At 48.1% G+C, this 17,780-nt stretch overlaps 1 protein-coding gene across 1 annotated transcript in view; it reads right to left on the bottom strand.

Moving 5' to 3' along the window:
• Positions 1–17,780, bottom strand: part of Cnga3 (cyclic nucleotide gated channel subunit alpha 3) — a 40,182-nt gene that overhangs the window by 11,264 nt on the left and 11,138 nt on the right. The window contains exons 2-5 of the mRNA XM_005339600.4: positions 13,297–13,430; positions 8,077–8,190; positions 6,097–6,276; positions 3,345–3,461 (exon numbers count right to left, since the gene is read on the bottom strand). Coding sequence (XP_005339657.1) covers positions 3,345–3,461; positions 6,097–6,276; positions 8,077–8,190; positions 13,297–13,397 — 512 coding nt within the window. The 5' untranslated portion in view covers positions 13,398–13,430. The remainder of the gene's footprint in view (positions 1–3,344; positions 3,462–6,096; positions 6,277–8,076; positions 8,191–13,296; positions 13,431–17,780) is intronic.

Genomic DNA, 17,780 nt, shown 5'->3' with positions numbered 1-17,780 from the left:
AGTTCCAAAATAAATAAAATAAATAAAAAGCAGACCATAAAATAATTTAAATAATAGTGAACTTGTTTGCTTTTGCTGCCAGAACAAATTCCTACACATTTAGTGGTTTAGAAATCCATCATGTAGATCTGTAGGTCAGAAGTCCAGTATCACTCTTCCTAGACTAAAATCAAGCAGAGCTGTGATCTGTTTTGCAGGCTGTTTGGGAGAATCTGTTTCCTGATTTTTGTGGACTGCTGGCAGAATTCATTTCCTTGCAACTGTAGGATGGAGATCCTAGTTTTCTTGCTGGCTGTGATTTGAGGGCTAGTCCTTCCTTTCAGAGCCTGCTGTGCCTCTTGGTCTGTGGCACTTTTCCTCCATCTCAAAGCCAGTGGTGGTGGCCAGGCTCCACTTACTGAATCACCCTTTTCCTTCCCTTTCATCTCTGACCTGCTCTTCTACCATGTCTTTCACTTGAAGCACTCGTGATTATATTGCCCCCCCCCGATAATCCACGATATCCACCCAACTCAAGATTTCTAAATTTAATCACATTTGTAAAGTCACTTTTGCTACATGGGGCAAACTGTTCAGGGATTAGGACAGTAGACTTCTTTTCTTCCCCTTCCTTTTTTTTTTTTTTCTTTTTTGAGTGGGGACAGAAGGACTCTTCTGTCTACAATGATCAATTTTTATTGAGCATATTTATCAGGCACTGTTTCAACCCTTCACACAGATGTGTAAGACACTATTACAGTCCTTTGAGATCATGGGTCATAAACCCCAAATCACAAATTATAAGCCAGAAAACTCGACATACGGACTAGACAAGGTAACTTGCCCAAGGTCACAGAGCTCTTAGGGGACTGAGTTGGAATACAAATGTTAAGTAATTATCTTTGATATATTGTGTCTATTTATCTATTCAATATTTGTGCCTAGGAAAAAAAGTTGGAGGGGGCTGGAGCCGGGGCTCAGTGGTGGAGTGCTTGCCTGGTATGCCTGAGGCACTGGGTTTGATCCTCAGCACCACATAAAAATAAAATAAAGGTATTGTTCTACCTACAACTAAAAAAAGTTCATATTTAAAGACAAGTTGGAGGAATATTAATATGTTAAGAGGGGTTCTCACTGATAGCTGGATTCTGCTGTTAACAGAAAAATGTACTTTGATTGTGCTTATGGGATCTTTTCTTATCTTCCAAGTTTTCAACAATGAATACATGAATAAAATGGTGTTAGCTTACGTTTAGATCCTCTGAGGATGCCTCCACACTTGAATCACAATTTATTTAGTATATAAACTGCTTTAAAGCCAGATTTAGGAGCGAACTCACATTAAATAGCGGAATCCCAGCCAATCACAGATGGGACTGTGATTGACCTTCTGTCAATCACTGGAGACCCGCTGATTTGAATAAGGCAAAATGCCCGGCTGTAACCAAGGGCTCTGTCTCCACCTCACTTCCTTTTTCTCTCCATAAATGGCGCTTGATCATGTTACAACCTTCTTAGAATTTGTTTTAGTTTGGGGGTTAATTGTGAATAAAACCCAATTAAGGTCCTTAAGTAATTTTTTCTAATTTTGTCTTTTGCTGGTGGATAATAAATTATTCAGATCTTAAGTGAGAAGAGCAAACAGTCACCCATCCTCTGCCTTCTTGAATCGACTGTGATGTGACCTCTGGAGTCTTAACGTGAAGTCGCCAGCAGAGGGCGCTGCACACACACTTATTAAGCGCACCTATCCCTGTGTAGGCTCAGCTTGCTTTGTCCAGGCCTATGGCCCTGGGGTACAGGCCCTGGCCTTTCCTCTGATTCCCAAACTGCAGAGGGTCTAGGAAAGACACAGCACCTTCCAGCTGCATCCACAAATCCATCCAGGACTGCTCAAAAAGAACCTGAAGTCCTGCAAAAGGATGCCCAATTTGGAAATAGTTATGGAGACCTAAGGAAAAGTGAGAATGCAGACATGTGATGGAAGAGTGGAGGAAGTGTCAAGGGAGGATTGCTTTCCCATATATTCTGTGCCCAGGTGTCCCCATTTGAGGACAGTTCCCAATTTCATCTCTTAGTCATTGACTGCAGTGTGGACCCATGACATTTAAGAAGATTTAAGAGCCAACCCCATCCACCCCCATCCTTGTCCACAGGACACAGGGGCCCAGAGTCTGCTGTTGAATTAGTCTTCTATTGCTGACACAAAGATTATCACACGTTTAGTGGCTTAAACTGCAAGTCCATTATCTTGAAGATGAATGGCCTTGTAGAATCCTTGTCCCTGGTTTCCAGCACCCTAAGCTTCTCCCTGCTCAAGAGACTCAAAACCCAGTCTCCCAGGAGGGTCTCGTGTCAGGTTTGGCCTTAAATTCAAGCACAGATCACAGCAGCTATTGTGGTGTTCAAATCATTTCATTTTTGTTATTTTTGTTAATTGATTGTATTTGAGTCTTTGGATTTGATGTTCAAGTTTATGCAAACAGAATTGATGCTTCCGTTGTGGAAGGAAACAAGAAAAAAAATCTGAGTAATGGGAGAAGAGGAAAGTGTTGGCCCGTGTCTCTGTCAGTTGGAAATCAAGAAATGGGCATTTCTTGATGATGTTGATAGTTCCCCCCTAGCCTTTGGTGAAGAGTCCTTTTGCCCTTGGTATTCCATAAAGAGATGTCCTGTGTGGCTGGAGAGTTGTACACACATGCATTGATGCACACTGATAATTTTGCACACACACACTCACACACACATACACACACACTCACTCCTGGGGCTCGTGGGTGGCACTTGTGAGAATCACCCTCATCTGCCAGCTCAGCGTCTGTGACAGAAAGAAATCACATCAGGTCACCCTTTCAAACGGCTGGTCTTTGGAAATATTTGAATTCCCCCTTTCTCTTCCCCTGATGACACCCTGAGTGTCACTGGCCTGAGTTTGGCCTCAAGATGGGGGCATTTCACTGGCACCCAGGAGCTTGAAGTCCTAGAATGGAAAACGCATTTGCACCACTGAGGTGACCGTCACTGCTCTGCCCAGGAACTCCGGTTTTGTACCCTCAGATCGCCACACCAGGAGGTTAGAGCTTCCAGAGTTTATCAGACCAGACCCTTTTGCTTATAGATGAGAAAAATGAGAGTCACAGAGATAAAATGACTTCCACAAAGAAGTCATCCAGACCTTGTCCCCTCCCCTCCTAGACAGATGGATTTCCAGCCAAAGGAACAGGATTCTAGAATGTTCTACTGATGCTTGGGGTGGGATTTGGAAGCAGGAGTATTCAAGGGGGAGACAAAGCTGGACCACTAAGGCGGGGAGGGTGGATCTGGGATTGGAAGGGAAGTGGCTCCACTGGAGCCTGGGTACTCACTCCTCCTTTGTGTTGTTGGAGGCCTCCTTTGTGTTGTTGGAGGCCTCCTTTGTGTTGTTGGAGGCCTCCTTTGAGTTGTTAGAGGCATTGGTGTTGCTTTTGGCCAGGGGCCAGGCACTGCGGGAGGCAGAGACCTAGAATCAGTTTCAGTTACTCAGGACCAGTGTCCCCAGGTGATGATTCTAATGCCCCAATTCCCCTCCCCAGGTCTTCTAGTTCACAGCTTAAAGAACTCAGGACTTCTTTTTATCAGGGACAAAAAAAATGTTAGGGACTAGTTAGCTCTGGTTAAAGCTTTGGGGGAAGAGAGGCCCATGCTGGGCTGAGCTGAGGTTTTTCCGAATAAATGAGAATGGGTAGGAATTGATGGTTTGAATCCCGTCCAACTTCCGGGTCTCCGATCCCTCTGGATTTCCTGCCGTTCAATCCTGTACCAGTTGGTGTGTCAGATACCACAGGCCAGAAATGGACCCCATGGGACCTCTGCCCTCAGGCCCTTCTCAGGTGGGGAGTGGAGCCTTCTGTGTCAGGATGGACACACCCTGCAGCAGGGTACCTGGCCACCCTCACCTGCACAGGTTCTTGGCTGTCAGGACAGTTTTTGACACAGCTAGTCTAAGAAAGCCAGGTTTCCTATCCTACAGCTGGCCACTGCAGATAGCTCACAGGAGACCATGGGGGACTGAGGCCAGTGACTAGTGACACTGCCACCTGTCTCTTAGGGCCTTTCCTTCTGTGATGCTGGATTTCTGGCCACATGGCATTTTGGCTGTTTCTCTTGCCCTCCCAAACCTCTGTCTTCCCATCTAACACGTGGCCACAATTTCTATGCTGGTGCAGCTCATTTGAAAATCCCCCAAGGAACTGACACCCCATCAGCTCCAGGGGGGGTGTAGCTGCTTTGGGTACATGCCTCTGTGCCCCAATATCTCAAGGCCAAACCCACACAGGGGACTAACACCTATCTCCGCATACACCTTGCTTTGAAGTAAGGACTTGACGTCCAAAAATTAAAAAGCCTCCTCCTCCAGGAAGCCTTTCTCACTGATCAGCTACCACCTTGGCCCATCAATACATCACAGTGGCCCTTCTGATGGGTGACTAGGGATCTGTGGTCTACTCAGGATGCGGTCTTTGCCCAACCCTGTGCTCATCTGGTCACACTGGGAAAAGAACCAAGGGTACAGCATCCACGTCCATTCGCCTAAGGTTGTAGGAATTTGATTTGATCCATTTGTTTAAGGAAGTCTTTGTTTGCTAAAAAGGAATTTACAAACCAGTCTGGCTGGGTTGTTAAGACCCTTCCTTTTTCTCCCCCTCCTCTTCTTCCATATCTCTCTGCCATCCCTCCTGTCCCTCTGTCTCGGCAGTCAGTAGCATGTAGGCTTTACTCATGGAGCATGCTTGGGGTCTAGGATGCCTGGCCCTGGGAACCTGGGACTGACTGGCACATATCCCTGCTAGCACCCAGGTGCCCCGATCTCCTTCCAGTCGCCCAGGGAGCCCACAGGTTTGTAGTCGCAGCCCACGTGAGACCTTGTGCCTGAGATCCCTCCCCAGCAGGCGACTTCACATCTGTGCCTTCTGCCATCTTTCCCTAGTAGAGGAGACAGAAGGTGGCTGTCCTGTAGCGGTCACCAGCAAGAAATGACCGACCCTGAACTCTCCTATTTTATCTTAAGAATGCTTGTTCATTTTGCAGTCTCCTGCACAATCTATACTGTAGAGATAGCCCCTCAAACCCTCAGACACACAAATGTGGACGGAGGTCGCAGAGGAGGCTGCAGAAAGATCCAACACGTCCCTGACGCTTGCCACCTTCACTTCCCAGGGTCCTCCTAGACCCACTGGGGAAGCCCCCAAATGGAGTCCTTCTCACCGACACAAAATCAGGTGGCGTCGTCTCTAGCAAATTATCTAGGAGCCATCTGTTCTGTAGCAATCTCACACCTTACACGTCTCCGCATTACCTACAGGATTCCGCCCAAAGAGAGCTTTGCAACATTTTTTAAAGGTTCAACCTTTTAAAATCTTTTTTTTCCCCCGGAGAATACAAGTTCTGGGTGAGAATTCACATGCTTGTGAGGCTGGGGGAGGCCAGGTTCCCCTCTGCATCTGACCTCTCCTCCCTGCAGACTGACCCAGGTGTCCTAAAGAGACCCTCTGCTGCTATTTCCCAATCTGACTGTGAGTTGTACAAGAGGCTCGGAGGCCCTTGCTCGGCAGATCTTCTCACCAGAAAGAAGCACACACTCTGCCCAGGCCTTGCCCTGCCCTTTGGCTCTTACCCTGACTTGGGACATAGATGATTCCCCTCAAAAATTAGACCAACTGGTCTAATGAGAAAAATGCATATATATATCTATGCATAAAATTGTGGGTACAACATAGGTGCCCCTGACAAAGTGTCCTGGTATAAAAGGCCCTTCTTCATAGCAAGATGGGTCACAGGGCAGTCTGGGATGAGGGTCATTGAGGGAGAGCCATTGGCGAGGCCCCTGATGAATTTAGGGGGCTCCATGTAGGAGGGGGTCAGTGGTCGAATGAAGCTGGGCACCTGGGCCCAAGGACTTCCTTTCCTGCAGAACTGCTTGGACTCCTGGTGGAGGATGCCCGAGCTTCCAGCCTTGCGCCCGACAACAGATGCCTTCTTCAAGGGTTCTTGCTCTGAGGCTAGCAAGGGACATCCAAGGTGGACCCGTCAAAGAGACGACTCCTGTTGGCCAGCGGGTGCAGGTGGGTTTTTCCTTACCTTCTCCCTCTGTCTGGTGGCTCCTGGCTGCCCGCGTGTGACTGCGCATTGCTTTCTTGGCTGGACACTTCCTTGAGCTCAGCTCCACGGAAACGGTCCGGAGGAGAGTCGGATCTTTGGTCCTCGCAGCGTGAGCGCCTGGCAGTCCACGTGCGCAGTGAGATGATGAGGCGTGCCAACCTGGAAGGGCCGTCAGAGGGCAGCCCTCAGAGGAGGAAGGACAGGGAAAGCCCTCTCCCTGGTCTCTAGAACCCTGGACAAGCAGAGATGACCAGGAGGGTGCGGGTCAGGGGCTCCGGTCTGTATATCCACTGAGCAGGGTCTTTTTTTTTCTGGGGGGTATTGGAAATTGAACTCAGGGGCATCGGCTGTTGAGCCACGTCCCCAGCCCTATTTTGTATTTTATTTAGAGACAGGGTCTCACTGAGTGGCTGAGTGCCTCGCTAAGTTGCTGAGACTGGCTTTGAACTTGTGATCCTCCTGCCTCAGCTGCCAGAGCCGCTAGAATTACAGGTGTGTGCCCCACTGTGTCCTGCTAAAATCAGTTCTGAGCAACTTGTCACTAAGCCGTGAATTGTCACATACCTTGACCTCATCCCACTTTTGTGTCCTTGGCCTCAGGGAATACATTGAAGCATGAAAATATTGCTGAGAGCTGCTGCTGTTGACATATTTTTGAGGTGCCTGCCTGGCCCTTCTCAGCTCGGGACAGCCCCCTTCCTCTACTCTGTGCAAGGAGTAGGACCAAGGACATGTCCCTTACTCCTGCCTCAGCCAACAACAGGACTGGGGTTGGACACTGACTCACAACAAGTCACTCAAGCTTCTGAACAACCCAGAGCCACTCCAGGCTGGGGCTGGCTGTGTCCACTGAAGACTGTATGGTGAAGGCCATTGTGTGAGCTCAGAAAGCCAGAAGTGGGGGAGATGTGAAGGAAAAAAGACCATGACACCGAACCAGAGAGGGAGGAAGAAGGCAGCTGCCTCCCGCCCCCCTCCCAGGTGCCCCTTTCATTCCATTTCCAGGACAGTTTTTAGCACTGAGCAGTGGCTGCCCCAGCCCTATCCCAGCCCTACCCCAGCCTTTTAATCTGAGCAGACTTGAAAGTCCTCTCTCCCTTGCAATCAAAGAGACGTAAGACAGCATTTGATTAATAAACCAAAAGCACGGGAAATCTCTTAACTACAACGAGCTGGTCAATCAATCGTGGTAGAGTAGTATTCTCCACAATGAGAAATATGGTAAATAAATGAATGATTTTTTTTGGGTGGTAATCTTAAGTAAAAAAAAGCTACAGAACACATGACTATGTAAAACTGAGGTGCTGTAAAATAATTTGCTGGAAAGAAACAACATATCCCAATGTTTGCTGAGAAACTGTCATGAGCGGGCTACCTGGCTCTGAGGCTGCTGTCACCACCCGCGGGGCAGGTACTGTGAGATGAATTTCTAGATGAGGCTTGGAAAGATGAAATGACTTTCTCAAGGTGGTGCAGCTATGACAGCCAGGGTACAGAGGGCTACGGAGCTCGGAGTCTTGCTCATCTTTCAAATACCTTTGCAAGGACACCCTCTATAGAGTCCAGACAGACAGAGACTGTATAAAACCTGCCAGGGACAACGGTCACCACTGCCTTAGCGAACCACTATGTCAACCCAGTAGTCACCTATGGCTGGCTGATTGGCTTTTTAATTTTTCTGAAATCTTCCAGAATTGATCAAGTTCTTTAACATCACTTTTTATTAAATCAATTTCAGAGAAAGACAGGCTTTTTTTTTTTTTTTCCTTAGACTCCTCCTAGCTCAGAACATCTGATCTAAGAGGATGGAAATTATGACTGAGAGATTTCAGGCTGCTGTGCTTCTGCCCTATTCTCCAAAACTTCAATTTCACTCCCACCCAGCGCGTCTTCCTGAGATGTATCCACCTCCATTCTGCCCCAGCCTCCCCCTTCCCAAGGTGAAGGCTGGTCAGTTACCTGGCAGGTCCTTGGCCAGTGAAGGAGCTTTGCGGGGGTCCAGCAGGTTCTCTGGTCTCCATGGCGATTCCTTGCTGCAGGGCTGTGGGTGTCTCCTCACATGGCAAGTGGCCCCTAGCAAATCAAATATGCAGCAGCTAAATTGATTTCAAGCTCACCCACCTCCTGGACACAGTCAGGCGGGAGATGGACAGAGCCCTGCTGCAAGAGGGAAGCCATCCACCATCACGGGTCCACAGCCCAAGGACTCTCACTTCCATTCACCTCCAGCAGGCCTTGACTTTGGGGAGAAATGCATCTTTTCTTTATAGCAAGACTGGCCAAAGATCGTGGCTCATGTCCAATCATTGTCCAGAGGCTGGTGAAGGTATAGGGGGGAGACGGCAGCAAATGTTGACACAGTCCCCATCAGAGCATGGGATGGAATGGTGTTGGGGTGGAGTGCCTTCCATCTTGAACCATAGCTGCTGTTTTTTACAGAATGATTCCAGAATGAAGATTTTGGTTCAAACACAGCTCTGTGTGCTGAAATCTGACTCTCTAAGACCAGGTCCTCCTAGTGTCCCTCACGTGTACAGTCACACTTCCAGGACAGTGTGCTTGTCTGGTAGCCTTTCTGCAGCCCTCTGGATCAAGGGGGAGGTTCCCAGATTTGCATGGCCCTGGCCTAGCCCTCCAGACACACTCAAAATAATGTGTACAGCGCTTTCAAATGCAAATTCACTCACTTGTTTGTCAAACCCTGGCCTCTGTGACCTGCCTTGCATAGGTAGGGGACAGAGATCTCTTCTGTGTAATTCCCTGGCAGGTTTTATCCCGGTAAGAAGTATGTGCCTAAAGAGGATAGGGGGACCCCTCTGCAGGAGCCTGTTGAACTGCCTGGAATAAGACCAGGAATGTGTTTGGGGGTATTTGTCTTTCGCGTAAAACCTCCTGCGACTGAATTTGGATCAACTTGATGGCGAGTCAGCCAGGCGTCGGCCTCTGGGGATTTGTACTTCATCTGAGGAGCCTTGAGGAGCCCTAGCAAGGCCAATTAATCCCATCACGTGGCCTATTCCAACCTAATCAGCTTTCTTAACAAGGTGGTTGAAGCAGGAGGCAAGAATTAACATCCAGGGGGCAAAGCTGCCGTCTGTCCCCGGTGAGTGATTAGAAGTCAGAGCTGCCCTGCCCCCTCCTTCCAGCAGCATCCCAGTCCTGGAGCTCACCACCATCCTGCCAGCTGGCCAAGCCCTTTCTGGACAGCTCTCGGGGGACAGCAGTCTCCTCCCTCCCTGGGCTTCCCCTCGGCAGGGCCACTTTTTCTACAGAAGCTACACAAAGTCAGGCAGCTGAACCTCCTGCAGGGCCACCTGCAATGACTCTGCCACATCTGGTTTTCCAGGGACAGACCCTCCATCCTCGCCCTGTCTCACCCACATTCCTTCTTGGGTTCAAGTCTCTCCCCCATCACAGATATTCTCCTGTGAGCATGTTCCTGAGTTCTTGCCTTAGCTGGGCAGGGAGACTGAGGCCACCTTCTATTACCGGGGACAAGCCAGGGTGTCTTTGTTGGTTTATGTGCTTTTGGTGGCCTCTGATGGTCATCACTACTTAGCATCAGACCAAATCCAATCTTATAACACAGGCAGCTGTTAAAATATCAGCCACCCCTGATTTTCCTTACTACACCCTCTCATTTGCAAATGCAATAACCAGCCACCAGCCATTTGTCGATGGCTTATTTCTGTCACCACCTACCTCTTAGCATTTAATCCACGCAACACTTTAAGGGAGGGAAGGGAAGTCTAGAGAGGTTAAGTAACTTCCCGAGGTCACAGGCCAAGTGGCAGAGCTGAGATGCCAATGTCATCCCATCCTCTTACAAAACCTGCCTTCATCCACTCCCTAAAGGAGCTCATATATGGCACAGATTAAAATAAAAGGTGATGGGCCCTGAGGACCGAGCCCTGAGGCAGGCCACCAGACATGGCTTTGGTCCCTCTGGCTGCAGGGGGTGTGGCGCTTTAGTTCCAGAACCAGAGATCATTCACATCTCGTCTGTGTTCACACCAGAGACCCCTTCGGAGGCCCTGGGCACAGTCCACAAGCCAGTTCCTCTGCCCTCCTGATATTCTGTACGTAGCAAAGGTTGGCTTCATATTCCAAAGCACCTGGGTCAGTTACAGGAGGAGGTGGCCGGGGACAAGTGAGTCCATCTCTTGAGTCCTTGAATCTGAGCAACTGGCATGGGGTCGGGGTAGCACCTGGGCTGGGGCTGGTCACTGCACAGGTGCCCAGAAGATCCAGAGGCTATCCAGAGGGTGGAGGTGTTCTGTCTCCACCCACTCTAATTCCAAAGCCAGCTCACAACTGGCAGCAGCTGGAGCCACTGCAAGTAGATTGAATGCACAGGGGGCGGCAGAGTAGGGAGCAAGAGGTCTGGATTTGAATCCCTACTCCAATGCTTTTTAGCAGGCTGTTCTGTGGACTAGTCACTTACCCTCTCTGATCTTAAGCATCCTGCTCTTCATAAAGGAAATAAAGAATAAAAAAAAAACCCCTGGTGATTTCACGTTGATCTGAGCATTGCTCAAACTCCCAATCCCAGAAAGGACACTTAGCCCTGAAGAACAAGGAGAACCTTTTAAAATGCAAGTTCAAGGATCCCAGGGGACCTTTCCTTCATGCATCTATTATGTTTCAGTCAATGAGGGGCCACATATATGACAGCGGTCCTGTAGGATTATAAAGGAGCTGAAAGTTCCTGACAGTGGTTAGGGACGTTGTACACCCAATGATCACAGAAGTAGGAGACTGGTAGCCCTCACCATTAAAGGACCCATAGACCATAGTTACTTGGTTTCACCAAGCAGATGGAGGGGGATGGAAAGAGGACAGGAATCAAGAGTCTGAGGTGCCTGACAGCTGAGATCCCCAAGCAGACATGGGTCCTGAGAAAAGGGAGAAACTTCTAGCAATCAATGCAAGAATGGGGATTAGGACCTTCCAGGGAAATACAGAGGCAGGAGAGTCTGGGGGTCAGGTCCTGTTCTGCCTGGAGCTGGCTGAGGGGTCTGGAGCAAGGACTTGATAGGGCCTCAGTCTGTAAAATGAGCAAACTTGCTCGGGACAACCCTGAAGCTTCCCTCTGGTATCTCAGAAGCTCCAGGCCCCTGAAGTTGGAAATTAGCCAAGAACAAGGCCAACTACGGCCACATAATGAAGTGATTGTTTTGAAAGATGAGGTGAGATGCTCAACTTTCAGTGTATTTATAGAGACGCGTTTATGATGGTAAGGTGAAGGTTTCCTTTGCGCTTGATCCCTGGGCAGGACAGAGGTTCCCAGGAGAATGGAAACTGGTAATTAACTTGGCACTCTGTGGAGCATGTGGTGTCTTCTTCTGGTGACTTTGGGGACATAAGAGTAAACAGAGGTGACCTTTCAGCACCAGGCTGGAGAATATGGCACTTTATTTCCATTTTCCTCTTCTCAAGCCCTGAGGAAATTGAATGGATGGAATCCACTGCTATTGGACACACGTGACCAGAAATTGCAGCCAATTCATTTTTAAGTCTTTAGTCCTGGAGAAGCAGGTGGAAAATGGGTTTCTTTAGTGATAATTGCTTTGGGCTCCACTTGGGGAGTAGTGTGAAGAAAACCTCTTTTCTGTAGACCATAGATCCTAGGCCCCAAAGCTCACTCCAAAATAGCTGCAGCAGGTGAAGGATGGGGACTTGGGGTGCTCTCTGTTCCCACTGCAGTCCTCTGTAGTATATTCTTTGATCTTTTTCTTTTGCATTATCTTTTAAAATGTGCCAAATAGCTCCTGGATAATTGGGTTAACCAAACAGATCTAAAACTCAGGACATTTTTATTGCTGGAGATTTTAGGGTATATATATATATATATATATATTTTTTTTTTTTTTTTTCTCATTCAAAGGAAGCATTCTCACTCTTCCTTATGACTTCACATTTGGAAAATAACTCCAATAATTTAATAAAGAGAAACAGAAAAGTGGGCCTCTGATTTGGTGAAGAACATGGGGGCGGAGAAGTCCCAGGGGACAGACACGGTAGCTCCTTCCTCTGGGACACTGAGCCAAGAGCCACACCAACACAGGTTTCCACTGGCTTCTTGGTGTCATTAAAGATGATCAGTAATTACTATGTCAGTACACAAAGTCTCAACTGTTTATCTGAAAAAGCTTTCAAAGAGAACGAGAATTTCAGGGCAAAGAGGTGCTGTGTTCAAACACCATTTCCTTCCCCCAAAGAGCGGTTTGAAGCTTAACATTTTGTATGTGGATGTGCCAGAGGCCTTCGTTCAAATTGATTTTATTTGGAGACCTTGTCTGTGAAGAGAGAGATGCTGATCCTGGCTGGGAAGTTGGGGAAGGATCCCGGGGTTATGCCTCCATCCCTGAGGCTGCTCCACCTCCATCCTGAGCAGGTGCTGGCTCTCCTCGATGACTCCAAGGAACATTGTAGAAACTTCTATGGGTCATCCTACTTCTGCTTCCATAAGATAAGAATATATCTCTCCACCCTTAGAGTTGAGAAAGGAGGTCAGGAGGAGGGAGGAAGGCAGGGAAAGGAGAGGTACTGGAGAATGAAATTGATCAAATTATGTTATGTGCATGGAAGGCACTAAAAAAAGAAGAAGAATCTCTCATGAAAGAAGTATTGTCACTTTCCTTTTGAAATCTCTGTAGTGTTTCCATGGGCTTCTGTATTCACCTGTCAACAAGTTGTTACCATGCCCCAAGTGGACCTCAGGAAAACTCAGCCTGTGGTCAGGGTGGGAAAACACGACTGGGTACAGGCAGGAAGGGCATGTCCAGTTCCTGATGCATGGCCTTCTGGGGTTATCTGAGGTCTTCTGAGGTTATCTGAGGTCTCCTGGGGGTGATCTGGGGCATCCCAGAAGGCCCAGGGTGGGGGGAATCGTTCCTAGGTCTGACAGTGAGGATTGATGGAGCGCTTCACCACACAGCACGTGCCATGCCAAGAACATTGCAGTCACTATCTATCTTAACCACAACCCAGATGGTCAACACTGGACCGGCTCATACTGCAGATGAGGAAACGGAGGCTAGACTCAGTTGAGCAACCTGTCATAGCCGGTCAGCTGTACAGACCCTGTTCCCACCCACACTGTGGCATTCCTTCCCACCATCTAGATCAGCTTTGCAAATAATCTGTGGCAAGCATGCAAAGAAAAGCCCATCTTACCTGCTGAGGCCATTCTCAGCACGATCAAGGTCTCTGTCCACGGTCTTTGTTGGCAGGTGGGTCAGGGAGGGGCGGGAGTATTGGGTGCTGACCTTGGCCATCTTGCTTGTTGCATTCAGTCCCCAAGGTGATGGCTAAAATGAGAATACAAAGTGGATATGCCATCAGGATCAGCAAGTAGGTGCAAACCCAGCTCACTATAGACCAGACACGGGCCACTCTGGGTGGCTCCCTGGGAACTCCAGTGCATAGGTCCTCACACGGTGCTTTAGCAATTCTGGATTCTTCTTTTGAACCTGAGCCATGACAAGTTCTTTCACTCCTTTGCATATGTCTCTACCCCAAAGAGCTGTTCAGAGTGAAGTGCTAAATGAGCAAATGAATGAACGAACCAACGGTTGAGGAGGAACCTGATGTAACCAAGCCAAACCCCATGGTTCTCTGGGAAAACGCAATGTCCCTTTGAACCCTGGCTTTCTCACTTCCTTATTTCTATTTTATAAATTTGGCATATGCTTTAGTAGTTTTCCTGAATCCTATTTTCAAACACAGTGTGAAAAAATAAGTACCAATACTTAACGTTCATAAAACCTTTACAAAAAAAAAGCAATGCTGGGCTCAATACTCATCTCATCCCCACAATAGCCTCCTGTGCTAGTCAGCTTTTCATTACTGTGCCCAAAATCCCTGACAAGAGCAACTTAAAGGGGGAAATTTTTATTTTGGTTCCTGGTGTCCATCCGTGGTTGGCTGGCTTCATGGCTTTGGGCCTGAGGTCAGGCAGAGCATCAGGGTGGAAGGATGTGGCAGAGGAAAGCTGTCAGCTCAAGGACAGGAAGAAGAGGCCAGGGACAGGATATAGTCCACTAGGGCCTGGCCTCAGGACCTACGTCCTTCGTCCATGCCCCAGCTCGCATGCCCACATTTTCCACCAACTCCTGGTAGTCCATTCAAACCATTAATTCACTAATTGGATGAATCCACTGATGAGGTTAGAGCTCTCATGATGCCATCATTTCCTAGAGACCCCACCCCTGAACATTGTTGCATGGGGGACCAAGCCTTCGACACACGAGATTTTGGGGGGAAGTTCCAGCTTCAAATCATCATACCTCAGGAAGTATTTGAGACTTCTATCCCTATTGACTCAACTAAGACTCAGATCAGCTTGTCTGATCAAACCAATGGATAAAGCCTACCAATGTGGCATGTTCTTATGCCAGAAATCAGCCTAGGAACATTTTTCTCTTCAGCAAATGTTGGACGGTAGGTACACCTAGGAGTGAAGGGGAAGAGGAGTTGATGTGGGGGCAAGGCCAATGTGGTTAGCCAGTTCCATAATTTCTAAATAATTTCATGAATTCCTGAGGTTGAATCACTAAACTAGACTCGCACAGACTCTCTGGAGCAGTCATATGGCTTAAGTGTGTCAAATGTCAGTAGAGAGCCCTCTAGAGAAAGATGGCAGTTTCTATCAATAGCCCCAGTGACTCACGCTGGGACTGAATTCATTCCACCTCCAAAGGAAGGGCAGTGGAAGGAGTCCAGGGGACCTCACCAAAGCAGCCTGTGGGTGCGAGCCCTGCTTTGCAAGATCAATGCACACCCTGTTTCTCAAGGGAAGCCGTTGACTCAGCTGGCACTTGATAGCTTAAGTCTAAATTTTTAAATTTTGCAGGCCAAAGAAAAATAAGATAAAGTCTACCTTTAAGAATTGGATGGTCTAGTGGGGCAGTGGATACAACAGGGCCCTCCAGGTTATACTGAAGAGCTACGGCTTCACCCTGAAGCCCAGTGGGTATGTGGTCAAATGTGCAAAGGCCATTGTGGCTGCTGCACTAGGGAGGGGATTTGAGTGTATATAAGGTGAGCCATTAAAGTCTGCCATAGCTTCTCAGGGGAGAGAGGGTAGTAGCCTAAACTAGGTAACAGTCACTTGATCTAGGCTGTGAACTGGATACATTTTAAAAATTAGCAAATGGGCATGGAATTGATTGGGCATAAGGGATAGTGAAGAGGGAGGATAAGGGCGTAAGGGATGGTGAGAGGTGGGCATGTTTGATTGAACAGGGTAGGCATGATATCCTGCCAGCTGGCATGGAGGTAGGGATGCTGCTCACCGACCTAGGTAGGGAAATGGGGAACAGATTTGTGGAAGAGAAGGATTCCAGTTTGGGATGCCTGTGAAAACTTTGGAGCCAAATTATGAAATATTGGTTTTCCATTAAAAGCCAAAAACTCCAATTTGTAATGGTCCATTCAATACTTGTCTTTAATTGAGCACTTACCACATGAGTGGGTCACTATGTGCAGCTGGCCCAAGAAGCACACAGTCTAGTGGAGTCCAGGGCAAGTTTTTGGGGACTCTGCAGGAAAACCATTACCTCTGTACCCGAGGCACAAACCCTAGTCCCAGGGCCACTGTGTGGTGGTAGCCCTTCTGTCCACTCACAGACTGGCCTCCTGTTGTGGTCATTAGGTGCCTGGCCCAGGATAGATGCTGGGCAGCACTTTCTCATGTGACCCTCACAACAACTCTGCTCCTTGCTTTGCAAATAAAGAAACTAAGCAGGTGAGTGGTTTCCTGAGGCTGGGCCTGCGCCCTGGCCAAGATGGACCAGAGGTCTGACTCCACAACCTTAATCATGTCAAGGAACTAATGTTGCCTCTAGGCCTGGGCAGGAGGGGTCCCAGCCCTGGCCCCACTCTGACCCTCCTCCAGCTACATCCCTCCCGTGAGGCAAGGTGATGTGTCCACCCATAACTCCACCTCCTGCTTCAGAGGATGCTCTGGGTGCCCAGGACTCCCTGAGTCTCTGGACTGTTCTAGACCCTCCGTCTCCTCCTTCCAGGTCTACTTTCCCCAGGGTGGCCCTCAGGTGCACTCCCCTGGGCCCGTGGGAGGTCAGGGAGCAGCTGTCTGTGAAGGAGGAGGGAATAGACCTTGGAGGGATGGGCAGAGGGTCCACATGCATGGGTGCAAGACCCCTTGCGACATGAGGTGGACCCAGGGCTGGCAAGAGAAGAAGGCAGTTCATGGACAAGCACCCAGGGATGAAATCTCCCTATGTGCCCACATTCTGAGGCTCAAACTAAAAGTTTGAACCTGGCCTCCAAGGCATTATGAAGGTGCATCTGTCAAGATGGGAGGTGGGCACGTTTGATTGAACAGTGTGCCAGCTGGGGCACCTAAGGGTTGCCTCTGGCCCTCTACCTCACATCCTTCCCGCCAGTCTTTCAGTCAGCTGTTGCTATGGCGGCCAGCTGCATGCTGGGTACCCTGAGAGCATCTTGCCTTACCTTCTGCCCTGGGGCCTCCCTGCTCCCCACAGGGAACACCCTCTTGGACCACATCAGTCCTTCTGACCCAGGTAGAACCCAGAAGTGTCAGAGTTAGCACCCTCTTGACTCATTGCAGCAGGACTCAGGATGTCCGCTGTCCTGGACAGTTAGACCAGGAAGGCCATTCCGGGGCACATTTCATGTGGTTCCTTGAGGACCCTGGTTGCCCACACTGGTGGTCCGTGAGACAATTACATTGGGTCACTTTCCCTTTTTCCTTCTTTCTTCTTCAGAGACTCCTACTTCTCTTCCTTGGAATCAATCCCTAAATCAACTGCCCACATACACATCCTTGTCCAAGGATTCAGTTTGTTTTGTTTCTTGGGAGAACTCAGAGAGCAAAGACCCTGTTGAACTTTTAGATATTTAAACACATGGTAAGTGTGTTGTTTGCATTCCTGACTCAGACCCCTCAAGGTTTAGGGGTAAACCTGACTTCTCTTTTAATGCTGTGTTCTTTGGGGAATGATCAAAGCAAAATGTACAACATTAAGGGGAAATGCCGGTTTAAGAGAAGTAATTTTTTCTTCCCCAGCTGTCTCACAAATGTCATCAATGATTGTCTTTATTTTTTATTATATTTTTTATATTGGTACTGAGGATTGATCACAAGGGGATTTTACCACTAAGCTACATCCCCAGCCCTTTAATTTTTTTTTTTTTTTTTATTTTGAGACAGGGTCTTGCTAAGATGCTGAAGGTCTCGCTAAGTTGCTGAAGCTGACCTTTAACCTTGTGATCCTCCTGCCTCAGCCTCCTGAGTAGCTTGGATTACAGATGTGCATCACTGCACCTGGCTAAATGATTGTCCTTTAAAAAATATGTAAAAAGAACCAGTATCCAAATGTGGTCCATATATTTCGATTGGTTGATATTGGCATTTTTTTTAGCTGAAGTTTTCCAAGCCTGTTTCCCTTTATGGAAGACACTTAATTGCTTGTCTTTGTAATTGCCTACAGTTTAGTTTTTTTTTCTAATTCCAACTAAAACAATTTCCTATAAATGGTAATTGCAGCCAAAGGACTGGTTAAATTTGGATTCCACATTTGTTTTTTGCTAAGACTACTTCATAGGGGGCGTTGTATTCTTACATCAGAAGGCCAATAACATCCAATTATTTCTTTGGGTGATGTTAGCAGCCA

This window comes from Ictidomys tridecemlineatus, chromosome 12 (genome assembly GCF_052094955.1).
Source record: "Ictidomys tridecemlineatus isolate mIctTri1 chromosome 12, mIctTri1.hap1, whole genome shotgun sequence".
Lineage (NCBI taxonomy): Eukaryota > Metazoa > Chordata > Mammalia > Rodentia > Sciuridae > Ictidomys > Ictidomys tridecemlineatus.
This window is presented reverse-complemented; position numbering and strand designations above follow the sequence as displayed.